Source organism: Manduca sexta, chromosome 26, assembly GCF_014839805.1.
Source record: "Manduca sexta isolate Smith_Timp_Sample1 chromosome 26, JHU_Msex_v1.0, whole genome shotgun sequence".
Taxonomy (NCBI): domain Eukaryota; kingdom Metazoa; phylum Arthropoda; class Insecta; order Lepidoptera; family Sphingidae; genus Manduca; species Manduca sexta.
The window spans coordinates 868,962-883,446 of NC_051140.1; the positions used below are offsets into that span (position 1 = coordinate 868,962).

The 14,485-nt window shown below is 35.3% G+C and overlaps 1 protein-coding gene across 3 annotated transcripts in view; it reads right to left on the reverse strand.

Moving 5' to 3' along the window:
- LOC115447151 overlaps positions 1-14,190 on the reverse strand; it is a 36,923-nt gene extending 22,733 nt beyond the window's left edge. For 2 of the 3 annotated variants that reach the window (XM_030174112.2, XM_030174111.2), the window contains exons 1-2: positions 12,607-12,796; positions 3,650-3,759 (exon numbers count right to left, since the gene is read on the reverse strand). In XM_030174112.2, coding sequence (XP_030029972.2) covers positions 3,650-3,732 — 83 coding nt within the window. In that variant the 5' untranslated portion in view covers positions 3,733-3,759; positions 12,607-12,796. Of the gene's footprint in view, positions 1-3,649; positions 3,760-12,606; positions 12,797-14,166 lie in introns of those variants that run through there. The other variant, XM_037443438.1, reaches the window with a different exon arrangement.
- Between the last annotated feature and the right edge of the window lie 295 nt (positions 14,191-14,485).

Below are 14,485 nucleotides of genomic sequence, written 5' to 3' on the forward strand. Positions count from 1 at the left end.
TAAATACTTTGAAAAACCTCGTTCATTTAGTAACATCAAATTTAATATTGTGAGTGACAGCGATGACGATGATGATTTCAAAATTTTCTAAAAAGGCTTTCTATACTTACTACTATAATTTTTGTTGAACGTCTACTAATCTAACCGTCTCAACATCTACTAATGTTAGTGAGTTACAATTAAAATTAGTTGTTTATTGAAAGAATAGTTAAAACGGAATAACTATTGTTTTAATGTTGATTACTTATTATTAAAACTGCGTCGGTGTTGTTTTCAAATAGATTGAAATGGATATAGGACATTACAGTCATAAGAAACTTAATAATATAAAAGACTGATCTGTTTGTGATAATATTATTAATATACTAAGACATTTGTGATAAGCATTTTAATATATAGTAGCTATACGATCTTAAAGTCTGATTCTATGTTTCTAATAGTTGATTATATAATATGTAAGTCAATGAGAATAAACACTTGTCAAGTTAATTTGATAAAAAAAGTTTAAGTATGTTAGTATTTTTGGTATATTTTTTATTTTTAGGGCTAATTTCTATGCATAAATGCATTAGTACTCACTTAATACTATTTTATTTAGTTATAAAGTGTAGAATATACATTTTCATCAGATTTCTCATTACCGGCGGCTTATTTCACTACCGTCATTGGTACATTCATTACCGTAAACAGTCATTCTCATTGCCGTTTTAAACACAAATTTCAATCTCAATTATCTCAAAAACTATGAACACCATTCTTGTAGAAACCATTTTTTTATATTCTTGCATACCTAGATTTCGTGAATAAGGCAAAATAATGCATATCTATGATATTCTTTCACGATTTGAAAAAAATGCTCAATTTCCCCGAATTTTGAGAATCACCGATAAATAACTAAATTTATGTACATGGTTTGATGTCATACGCAGTAATCGCTGGATATACTTTGATGAAAGTTAGATAGATCAAGTTGTGGATTTACATATTTTTTATCCTGCTAAAGAACTCATTGGATTTATTCCTACCATGAGTGGTCAAAACAAAACTTAGGGAAAGGAGAACCGGGCAACCAACGGCTACCTCGCATGGTGCCTTGGAGGACCCTATTTTTACCATCTTACCGACCAATCTGTTAAAACCGAGTAACTTCTTATTGCTTCCGCCTTGCGTCGTATTTTTGCTTTTTGTCTTTCATGTTTTGTTTGTCCGACGGGTCCACTAGTCAATTATAAAGATATTTTATACATCTCGTTTGTATTCAATTGTAATCTTTTACTTACATTCATCGTTCTATTACAAAACTCACGTGTTTGTGTGTCCGCGGCGTGGACACGTGACTGTATTTTTAACTGACATTATTTTTATGTAATGTTGCCGGGCCAAGGTTGCGGGAAGGTTGCGCCTACGCATCCGACATGCTAACGCCATCTCGCGGCGCCCCCCGCATTACAAACAGAGATAAGCGTGGCCCCAAAAACTTATCGCACTCTTAATAAAATAATGACCTATTAAAAAATTGATAATTTGTGAGAATCGTCAAAAAACTCATTTCTGTTTGCGACCATATCCGGATAAACTTATTACGCTCCTCCCTTAGGCCTCATCATAGTTAATGAATCGTTATCAGCTAATGACCCGTTTCCGAGCACCAAATACACAATCCCAACCGTTCTGCGTAGAATATATAAGATTCATAATATATTCTTATGGGGAAATATTCGCGGGGCCCTTGTAGGTCTCAATGTGAATTGGCAACCATGTATACACCCTGAACTATGTGCCTAGGGCCGCGACAAATGTCTCCGTGCATGGGCGAGCATTCTGTGTGAAGAAGAATTACTTACACAAGAATTACTTCGGGAGAAGGGAGTGGGGAGACTGCGTGTTGTGTTAGACTTAGAGGCCAAGAAAACTTAGACGATCTCGACTATGAACAAAATCAAAGTTACAATATCTACCTCCATTTTACAATCAATTTTCACCAACACCTCAGTCCGCCCCGTAACCATGAAGGCTGTCTTCGAAACGTTGGGAGAAAATTATAATATAAAAATACCGTGATAAAATCCGTAAAATAGTATAAATAATACATACATATTGTATACCTTTGAATGCCAACTGATAAGAGAATACATTGTTGAGTAATTAGAAAGTACTAGCGTGGTCTTTGACGTAACGCCTCCTTGGGATTATTATGTAGTGACGATATCACTTCATACACGAGTGGCTCGTGTTTAGACGTAAAAGCGAATGCCCGATTGTGTGAAGAGACTAGAAAAGTCTATTGCGTAGATAGATACTGGAGTAATTAAATTATTATGTTAGATTTCTATGAAGCTACGGTGCAGTGATTTTCTTGAGCTGAGAACGTTAGTTCCTGGTTTGATGGCCAAGCCGAGTGGATTGCTAGTTTTCGAAATCGAATAAGTATTTGTATCCTTTATTAAAGATTTTAAAATATAAACCTTTAACTGTTTACGCAGCGCACGCAACAGAAGCTCTCAAAAAGAATAAATTTTACCCGATTTTGAAACATTTTTCGTTGATTTGTCATAGCCTTTCTCGATAAATGAGCATAAATATTTTGCTGGTGGTAGAATATATTTTGTATCTGTCCATATAGCGACCACCACACACAAGGTGTTTAGACCCGCTATAGTGGCCCGCGTAAGTGTGTCGCGTTCCGGGATCTGGCTGTGTATATCCGGTTTCAACAGGCCGGCATAATTATATCGACTGCCGATAATCATCTCTCGTCCGTCGACATTCTATTGGACCACATTCCACTTGCCATCAGGTGCAGAGGAGCTCTTTGCCGTGCATCTATTAAATACAAACGTCCCCTTTCTTGTATACAGAACTTTTAAAGTCTTTCTTCCGCTTGTCCAATTTTAATTATCCTATCACGACTTTGTTGCTAAGTGCTATGAAGCATCGTGTTGGTCAGTTACAGTATTACGCGTAGTGCAATAACTGACTGTAAATATGCAAGTAAATCTCACGTGCGCGGCGGAGAATTCTAAATCAAATTATAGTTTTGTTTTTCATTGGCAGTAATTGCCTTGTGTTGCGTGACGCGTCAGTATTGCCATTCATTCTTGATTTCACAAGGTCAGTATGATTTTTTTAAATTCTTTTCAAAGGGAACCGGCTAAGGACAGAGACCATGCTGCCATATCATAAGTAAAACAAAGGTTCAATATGAATCCTAATTTCTGATTAAATTTGACAGCTATTAGTGACAGGTCGCATTTGGAAATAGTTGTTGTACGGTACGTCAATCTGAATTTTAGAAAAAAAAAAAATATTGACCGCGCGTTCGTTTTTTTTTTCACAGTTTTTGTATTATTAACTAATAAGAAAAATGAAAAACGTACTTGAGGTCGTCCTTTTTGCTTTTTCGTTTCAAAGTTAACGTTTTCGTTGCCAGAAATGAGTTCGAAATTTTACCACAATATGGCGAAGTTTATATTTTGTTAGTTAGGCTATAACTTCGCAGCAGGAAAGCATAAACAATTTATGGATTACATGCAACGTGAAAATTGTTTAATATCGCCTGTGAGACAGAGTTACCAACCAGCCCGATCCATCCTGCCACAAAAGATATTAGCCTCAATCTAAGTATTTCTAAAAATACCTTAATACTTACACCAAAGTAATCAAGTATGGGTGCAGTTTCACGTTCCCCTGGCCGCCATTTTCGGCGACTGTGACGTCACCACTCGCCGCCATCTTGCTTCTTCACTACTCCGTCGACATCTGGAAAGAAGGTAGCGTTTAAAGAAGTATTATTTTAATGGTAGGCGTTTATACAGAGGGCTCAGTTCAAGTCAAAACTCGAAACTGAGTTCTTGACGGGTACTTCCACACGAGTACTGTGTATTTAATAAGAAGCATTCATGACAAAAAAACATATATTGCATTGTGTACGTGCCGTACGCCTGGTGGTAAGCGATACGACTGCCCATAAACAGTAAAAACACCATCCAACACCTTGAATTATATATAATACTAGCTTTTGCCCGCGGCTCCGCCCGCGTTATAAAGTTTTATGGGCTAAACTTTTCCGTTATAAAAGTCACGCTATATATTTTCCCGGGAGCCTATGTTCTTCCCAGGGTCTCAAACTGTCTTCATACCAAATTTTATCCTAATACGTTGGGTAGTTTTTAAGTTTAACACGTTCGGGCAGACCGATGCAGCGGAGACTTTGTTTTATGATATATTTTTGTAGAACTTTTAAGAGGAACAATCCCGTCATACATTATTGTTGCATAACTTTAACCGTTTACGCAGCGCACGCAACAGAAGCTCTCAAAACTAATAAATTGTCCCCGTTTTGCATCATGTTTCATTACTGCTCCGCTCCTATTGGTCATAGCGTGACGATATATAACCTATAGCACTCCAGGAACAAAGGGCTATCCAACACAAAAATATTTTTCAGTTCCAACCGGTAGTTCCTGAGATTAGCGATTACTGCTCCGCGCCTATTGGGCATAGCGTGATGATATATATAGCCTATAGCATTCCAGGAACAAAGGGCTATCCAACACAAAAATAATTATTCAGTTCAAACTCCTAGTTTCTGAGATTAGCCGTTACTGCTCTGCTCCTATTGGTCATAGCGTGATGATATATAGCCTATAGTACTTCACGAACAAAGGGCTATCCAATACAAAATGATTTTTTTTAGTTCGAACCGGTAGTTCCTGAGATTAGCCATTACTGCTCCGCTCCTATTGGGTATAGCGTGATGATATATAGCCTATAGCACTCCACGAACAAAGGGCTATCCAACGCAAAAGAATTTTTCAGTTCGGACCGATAGTTCCTGAGATTAGGCACTACTGCTCCGCTCCTATTGGGTATAGCGTGATGATATATAGCCTATAGCACTCCACGAACATAGGGCTATCCAACGCAAAAAGAATTTTTCAGTTTAGACCGGTAGTTCCTGAGATTAGCCATTACTGCTCCGCTCCTATTGGGTATAGCGTGATGATATATAGCCTATAGCACTCCACGAACATAGGGCTATCCAACGCAAAAAGAATTTTTCAGTTTGGACCAGTAGTTCCTGAGATTAGCGCGTTCAAACAAACAAACAAACAAACTCTTCAGCTTTATATAATAGTATAGATTTTATGATATTCCACAGCCCTCGCCTGCCAGCGTATCTCATACGACATGTTAAGTCTTAATTTGTCCAGTATTTACACTGGCTACTATGTTCTTCAAACCGGAACGCAATAGGTACCAAACACTGCTTGGCAGAAATAGACATTGCGGTGGTACCTACCAAGGCGGACTCTCACATATAAGAAACCTACCAACAGTTAACTATTCATATGGATTGTAGTCGTACAACGGAAGATGCTGCGTGCATCATTAATGGACGAACTACCAAGAGATTGATTAGGTTAATCTATTTATTGACTAATTGCTCTGATAATTAGCAATGGTTAAGTATTTAATGGCCGTTTAATGAATCATTATGAGAAGGAAATACATGTAGATAGGTGCGTAGCTTTGTTTATTTCTAATGACGTTTTACAAAACGACACGTTATAGGCTTACAAAATTGCACATATAAACGGCACACTATTTACTAAAGTCACATAGTTGTACAGCCCTAGCAGCTCGCATTGATACGGCCCGAGCGTCGACCGCCGTGGCCATCTAGTTTATTGGTCTCTGGTCGGCATGATAGTCGAATAAAATGCATTTATTAGTTAAAAATAAATTAAATAGTGTATACTTATTACTAACTTATGAAATGAAACGTTTATTTCATTGACAGTTGCAGTATAATGCGTACATCGTCTAAAAATACAGGAAGGCATTTTATTTATAAAAATACAAAAAGTTAGTAAGCCGCGACAGTGGTTGGAGATTGACTAAGTGAATGTCGGGCAATTTTACCTTGCTTTCGTCTTGGCAATATTGAGCTCGAACAACGTATCTATGTAATAAAAACATCTTAGATAACGCAAGAGTGTATTTTTTACTTTTTGTATTAGTAAAAATCAATATACATTGAGGACATCATAGTTGACATCGTTTTAAGAGTTTTTTTGGAGAAACACCAGCTTTGAAATAAAATAAGAATCATCAAAATCGGTTCACCCAGTTCGGAAGTAACAAACATAAAAAATACAGTCGAATTGTGAACCTTCTTTTTTTTAATTCGGTTAAAAACAGTTTTATTTCAATGTTAAACATTTACATAAACATAAGAAATTATTATGTAAAATTGATGATTTCGATTACTTGGACGATATACTTATTCCAGTTATTTTAGTTTAAATGCCAAACTATAGAATCGATATAAAATATATGTTTATGGAACTAATCTGGAAGTATATTCTTTCAAACAATAAAATATATATTTGGATATCGGTTAATAAATGACAAACATAAAAAACGTAGAATTAAGAACGTCCTACTATTTTAAAGTCGGTTAAAAATATAACATATTTTGTTCGCATCTATGTATCTATCCCTTCAATATAACAATTAGAACACATTATTTGAACTCACCGTGAAAAATTCTATTAGTTTGAGTACTGTAAACGTGCCAGCTTTAGTTAAACGATGTATATTATTATGAAATGTTTGAAGAACGTGGCGTATATTATCGGTCGATATTACGAAATTAATAGAAGAATCAATTTCTCGGTCGACTTCTATCTATCCGGTCGACCGCAATCCATCTGGTCGACTTTTATCTACCTGGTTGACTGCTATCAACTTGGTCGACTTCTATCTACTTGGTCGACTGCTATCTATCTGGTCGCCTTCTATCTATCTGGTGGACTACTGTCTATATAATCCATCCACTGCTAGGACTCCTTTCGATCACGCCACTTTTTTCGGTCTTCTACTTGACTTAAAATAATGAGAGATAATAGAGTTCTCAGTACTTACATTAGTGTCAAATGTCAATCCACAGTGTACGAAATATAAACGTAAAGTAATTAAAATCAGACGTAAAATAACTTAGCATAATTGCTTTGCCGTATCTACTACTGCCCTTTTAAAGGAACACGTTAACATGTGTAAAGGTAGTTAATAGCTCGTCGGACTCGTTATGCGAGCGTTTTTAACAAGATATTTATTTACAGGTCTCGGAGCTCGAGCAATGGGGTAGGAGTGTTGTGGAAACCAGTTATTTTACGATGAGATGATGAGCATAGTATTCTGTTAAGTCACAACATGCTTGCTGTGGTTGCAGAACTTTTGATAAAAAATTTATATTATTGTCATGTTAAGTTTCTGCGTTGCTATCAAGAGACTGCCGGAAGTCCTTTAAGAGCCCCTTCGAAGGCAATCCTTGTGCGCTCTGTCTCCACGTCGAATGCACGGGAGGACATTTGCCGCGGCCCTAGGCACACAGTTAAGTGTGCATACCTCATGGTTGCCAATTCACATTAAGATCTATAAGGGCTCGCAAACAATTCATGGCCTTCTCCCCTCCTTCCATCCTAAGAGTTCCTTCTCCTTCCCCCTACGTTTCCTTTCCCAGATATCCCCTCCTGTTTGTTTGAAAATACATTTTACGCATGTTACAGGAGTTTTGGCTTGCTATGTACCAATGTCTTATCAAACAAACATCTAAGACTACGGATTGCTAAGAAATTAAATTGTTTCCTCAACTTTCCAAGCAACCGTCAATTGTCTCTGAAGTGACTTGTTTATAAAATAAACTCTATTGTATCGGCATTTCCATGTTGAAGTATTTTTCCTTTTCCAAAATATTCGATTGTAGACATAATGTTTTCATTATTATGGCTATGAAGACTAAGTCCAAGTGGAGTCATAAAAAACATAGACTCAACAAAACACAAGTAAAAACTTACAAAAAAGCAAAAAATTACAATTTCGTTTACTTGGACGACATGCTTGTTTCAAATCTTTTGGTTTAAAAACCAAATTACTGAAGCAATTTTGATAAAAACTCAACGAGTCTCAACTGAAAGTTATATTCTTCCAAATAAAATAGAAACTTTTTCGCTATGCCGCCTAAATTGCGGACTAAAAAGCCCTATTGACAAATCTGGCACAGTCTGAAACAACTGAACGAGAGGAACAAATCCAATGATAAAAGAAGTATAGAGGATGGGTAATATGGTCACGTGACATGCGGCACATTTAATGCATAAAATGGTGCCGACTCCGCCCCTTACAATAGTGATATACTAGTACCGAAAATTTTGTATCGATATCGAAGAATTAAGAGAGACAAACAAGCCCCAAAAGATCAAATACGAAAGGGGTTAGGAACTACCATAATATAAATATAACAAACCATAATGTAAACAAACAAACTGAAACTGATTTATAAGTAACAATTGTTAAACAAAGCAGTACCTGTTGTGACAAACATCCAGTTGTGTTTGATCTATATTTGTATGTTGCACTATTCCTTGCTAAAAATTTAAGTTACAGATTAAGATATTTATTTAATACATGATAAATGGAATAAGATAGCGTAGCCAGCAATTATTTGGTTGGTTTTATTTTATTTTATTATTATGCTCTTTGATCGAGAAACATAACTATGGTTCAGCAAACTAAAATCAATGACCGTAAAAATGGTGGTTAAGATAATCAATTATAATAATTATTTGCAATAACAACAATATGATTATGTATCTATTTCCGTGCATGCAAGGTTGCTCGAAACATAAGACCGCCAATTGTAAAATATATCTTACATTTCATCTTTATGTTGTTTCTTTTATGTTTATCTATTCTTTTATGTAACAATTCTAATTTTATTCATAGCAATATATTAAAGTAATATTACTATTAGGTGAAGTATAATAATCATTACTATTTTACTTATCGGGAATATTGTTTGAAAACAGTTATCTTTACTCGCGTTAATTAAACGTGTGGTTTATGCATATCTTCTCAAAATGTAAAGAAATATGTATTTGGTGTAGGATTCCAATCACGTCGCTCAATATTCTCAATTCATTTTGCCTTGGTTTTAATTTTTTGGTTATCTTAAAAAAATATTCCCATTTCACTGAGTTTGTCGTTCTGAATAATACAATCTTCAGGTGTGCTCTAACATTCTTTCCAAAGACAAAAACCGTAACATGATAAACGGGCGTCTGTTAAAATATCGATATCAATAATTTCTAAACAAATCCACCCACCCATCCCTAAGCTCGTGTGTAAACAAACATAATGATTTTAATGTGTATAAATCACGCCTAAAAGGGTCCAAAGCTTAACAAACCAGATCCACATATCATTTTAATTGATAAAAACACATCTAAAAACTTTGTTTGTTGCGTTCCAAATAAGCTTTGAGTAAAGAGATAGACATATATATTGACAATTCTGCGTCGATTTCCCTAACATAAATATAACTTATTCATATAGCTAACTTTTGAGGCCTGTCCTCTTTATATTTAGTCATTGAACAAATCACTCGCCTAATAGGAACAGCTAAGTGACATTATGAACTATTACATTAGCTGCAATGTCTGGCACGAATAGACAATGCGTAGAGACATCAACCATCAAGTTCAGAAGTTCCTAAACTATTTTATTTCAATTTATTTACCATTTTATTTGGTCCACCAACAGATGATGCAATAGCTAGCTCACACATAAACGTACAAGACTTGTGATATTGTTCACCTAATTATAGAAGGATCCAACTACGTTATAATATAACTAAGGAAACCCAAATAACAAAAATAGGCACAACTAGAGTTAAAATTGTGGCGATAACGAAACAAAGTATTGTGATCCAAATAACATCAACTATGACGTAAATCGAGCAGGCAGATTAGGTTCTGGAGGTTGCTTGGCTTTTATTCTTTTGCCACCATGGAGCTAAATGTTGTATTATTTATCGCTTTTTTTCTCATAGACCGCTTTTAAATTTTTCCTGGTTCTGGTAGGAACCCCTGCAACTATATTTCTACTAAATTCCCCCAGAATTTGCAGAGTTTTTTACAAGGTAACAGTCGCTGACCTTTTTAAAATATTATCTGCTTACATTGATAGGTCAATTCAAATCAAGCCAACTTTTAGTTCTTTACTAACAAAACCAGATAAATTGTGGACCCCCGCTTACGAATTCAGACCCCCATTTTTTGGTTACACCAACGTAGACCCGCGTCGAGTCTCTGTCCTGGACCACTTTTGGGAATCCATGATCTAGTTGTAGAACAGATGAAGTATTTGCTGACCTTCTGCTTAACAAAAGGTCATCATAGCAAAGGCGAACTGGTTAACTTCGTTGTAGCCTGCGGAGACGTCGGAAGGTCGTATTATATTGTATAATAGATAATATGTTATTAATCAATTCCGTATAAGGACAATATATTTTTAAACATACAATAGTAATACATGAATCATTGCTTCTTATAAATCAATACATATTATAAAACAAAGTCTTCCTTTCTGTCTGTATGTTATCGATTTTCTCAGAATCTACTTAACGGATTTTTATGAAATTTGGTATGGAGGTAGTTTAAGAGCCTGGGAAGGTTATAGGCTAATCCTCCTATCCTGGAAAACTTCACGCGGGCGAGGCAGCGAGCAAAAATAGTATCCTAGTGAAAGTATATTTTTAACCACTGACGAGAAATGAGGTATGTCTGACATCGTAGTTCCTAAACAAATATACCAATTGTGTCCAAGTTTTTTATTTGAAACCTGAGTTGATCAAGATGGTTCTTAGCTATAACTTCAAACCTATTCAGGGGTTTAAAGATCATCACCTCTTTTTCCTAATTTCACAGATCTGATTTAATATTTGATACTATAACTGGTATTTCCTAGACATTGCAACCTTGAGCTGACTGCATTATGTATGCAATTTCCAACTCCTCAACAACTTATAGCAAACATGACGTGTTTGGGATCATAAGAATGGTTTCAATGAATAGGTTACTAAAAGCTAATGATTGATGACCATGATTGTGAAATAGTAATTTTAAAAGATAGAAAAATCAAAATTAAATAACATCGAATACAAAAACTTCAAAAGCATAACAAAATGCTAGCTTGTCCTTTAAATATACTATGTAATTAGTAATATTTTGACCCATCGTCCTCGCGTCGAGGAACCGAACCCTGGAAAGGGGGAACGAAAATAGGTACTACACCCCCTGAACCCAATATTGCTCTTTTTCCTTAAATCAGTTCATTCAGTTAATTAATTAATTATTATTTATTTATGATAATATTGCGCGGCATCACGGTTGGGTTATTAAATTAAATGTATACATTGAATAATCATTAAAATTGTAACTTTAAATTGTTATTGTCAACATTGAGTTATTATTTGCCTCATAAATATTGAAATTCCTTTATTTTTATTTCCTTTTTGGCAATAATTTTAGAGGGACAAATATCGGTAATCCTCCTTTGTTAATAGATAATTAATAAATAATGAATAAAAAAAAAATGTACACCATACACAGCCGAATACAAAATGATTTTTAAAAAAATTACGCGCTACTATAGGCGGTTATACCTTCCTATAGTGAGAGACTAAATATAACGAGCTGAAGAAAGGTCTGGCAATGCGATACGTCTTGTCAAGTTAGGGAAATATTTGGCTAATAACCCACCACAAAGGCCTATGGGTTTTAAAAATAAAATTAAATACTTTTTTAACACGTAAACGAACAAAGTTGTACTTATGATACGTCAAAAAAAAATTATGTTATTTATTTCTAAATGACACGTAAGATCACTTTTATGACTACGAACATTTTAAATTAGGGATAAAATTCATAAGGCATACAAGGCTTAAGGTAAAAACAAAGTAGCTAGCTCGGGTTGGCAAGCTAGGGGAAATAAGTGGATGTTGATGGATTACATTTACCTCTAACCAATGGAATACTTAGCATCAATGTTGCATATAAGGGAGTAGCTTGATGTCCGAATTATATTAAATTTAATCTCTATGATATCTAACCAATAGAGTTTAAACTCCGAAAATATTCTATCGGTTTGAGGGAACGATTCTGGGTCATAAATATAATTCTTATAACGCTTAAAGCGATGGGAACTAAACAGCCTGTAAGTAGATATTATGACGCAAAGTACTTTTAAATATTTTTTATTGATTTTATAAATACGGATATCGAAATTCCAATTAACTATGTGTATTACTGCAAATTTATATTTTTTTATTGTACGACGAATTTGAACTTAACACCATGGCGTAGGGCGAAGAATTCTCAGTCAAATGTGAGTGAGTTTGGTGCCCACTGATTCAAATGTATGTGGGTCCATTTGTTTTGTGTCTTCTAACTTGTTGGTCGAAATTAACCAACCATATATTATGTTATTAGGTTTCTAAGCGTGGAGGAGTATGCACGATTTATAAAACGTTTAATTTTATTTACAAAACGTTCTCTGTCTCTCACCAAAATACGAAACAAGACTCCAAACCCAATCGCAATTTAAATGGTAATAACTTAGTTAAACGAACGACAGTTGTCATTTATCTCTTTGGTTTTTTATAGTTCTTGATTCATAGCAACAAAAAACGATATCATACTATTAGCATCACTGCCTTAGGAACTTAGAATGTTATAAATTAGAAATAAAAAATGTGATTACCTCGCCCATAGCCGCAAAATCCATCACAAACAACACATTAACTTTAAAGTAAAGCACTTTTAGCACTCTATTGGAAATGTACGCTTGGAATTTATTAAAATAAATATTTAATTAAAGTTTGTTTAAAATACTGCGTGGTACGAAACGCGGCCGACTGCGCCGCGGTTTCCCGCGCCACTGTTTTCATTACGTTCTACCAATATACACAAATAATTTCGTTCATAATGCTTAGTTAAAATAACCCGTATCACATTGAAATAAAGAACAAAATAGACTTTATTAATGGCAAAACAGTGTTGGCGAGATACCACTATCTCAATATTCAGTTCGACAAAGTTTCAAATGCTGCTGCCGAGTTATGTTTTACCTTTGTTATAAAGGCGTTTGAATGGTATCCAATAGTATTGTTAATTTGGTTTTCTGATACAATTGAATCATTGTGCTTGTTGGTAATTTACAGTCCATTTTGTCATTGAATAGTGATGTTATAGGATGTATCGATATTGCACAATTAGATTTTTGTATCTTTACTCCAGAATTGTCTCCTTTACAACAATATACGTCTTCGATCTTGCCACACTGTCAGTTTAAGGTTTTCAAATTGTTATTCCTTTCTATGTTGTGTCTTTTTTCCACAGTATAGTAGATGGGGACATAATGACTACCTAGATCATAAACAACCAATTCCATAAAGATTCCTGAATGCGTTGTTGGCTCTAATGGATAGGAATGAGAATTTTTTTTTTTAAACCCGCTAATGGGATCCTGGAATCCCGCGCCTTAGCGACTGCAGGGCCCTGGAGGAAGATTAAGAGAAGAATTGGAAGGAGTTGAGGAAGGAGAAGGAACCATTTTAGGATGGGCGGAGGGAAGAAAGAAGGGAGATGTTCGCGAGCCCTTAGGGGCCGTTCAAGTATTACGTAACGCAATTTGGGGGGAGGGGGGTTTTGTAAAACGTTACGATGCGTTACAGGGGCGGGAGGGGGTCTCGTACAAAGCGTTATGTAACATTGGTATTTTTATTTTAAAACAATAACAAAGTTATTTTAGCGATTTCCGGTATTCTGCGTAAAATAATTGTGAATATTACAAAAAAAATTGCCACTTTAGAGTTACATAACTTTTGGAGGCGGGGGCGTACAGGAAAACGTTACGGCGCGTTACATGGGGGGTCAAAAATCTTCAAAAATTGCGTTACGTAACACTTAAACGGCCCCTTATAGACTTCAATGTGAATTTGGCAAACAAGAGGTATACACACTTAACTGTGTGTCTAGAGCCGCGACAAATGTCGTGCATGTTCGTGTATTCGGTGTGAAGACTGAGCACACAAGAATTACCTCGGATGAAATGCGAATAAGGATTGAAAGGAAGTTGTTTGAGTCTCTACAAATATATTTCGATAGATAGAAATCCTCATTTATTGCTCTGGTATGACTTGGGATCCTTCAAACGCACCGTGAAGAAGTGACCATTTGTGATCAAAATTTTTTAAAGGCTTAAGAAGTGAAACTACTTCACCATGTTAATAAAAAAAAAATGGCTCCATGAAAGAGTTACCTTGGCCCGGGTGGCCCTCTCTTGCTGTAGACAAATATATCTACAGGTGAATCTGCTTTACCCACGAAGACGCTCCGCCATCTTTCTTCCATGTTAGAGACGTTATTAACTGACAAAAAGTAAGAATTTAAATTACATTAAACCTGCGTTATAATATAATGAAAAAAAAACTAATATAAACATAAAGGAATTATGTATTGATATTACGTGTATCAGACAATTATTCTAGTTAGGCCGTTATTAATTACGAAGTTAGGTCTTTCGTAACACTAAATTTAACATATCATTCACTAGTGACCGCTAAATATTTAAGTAGTTA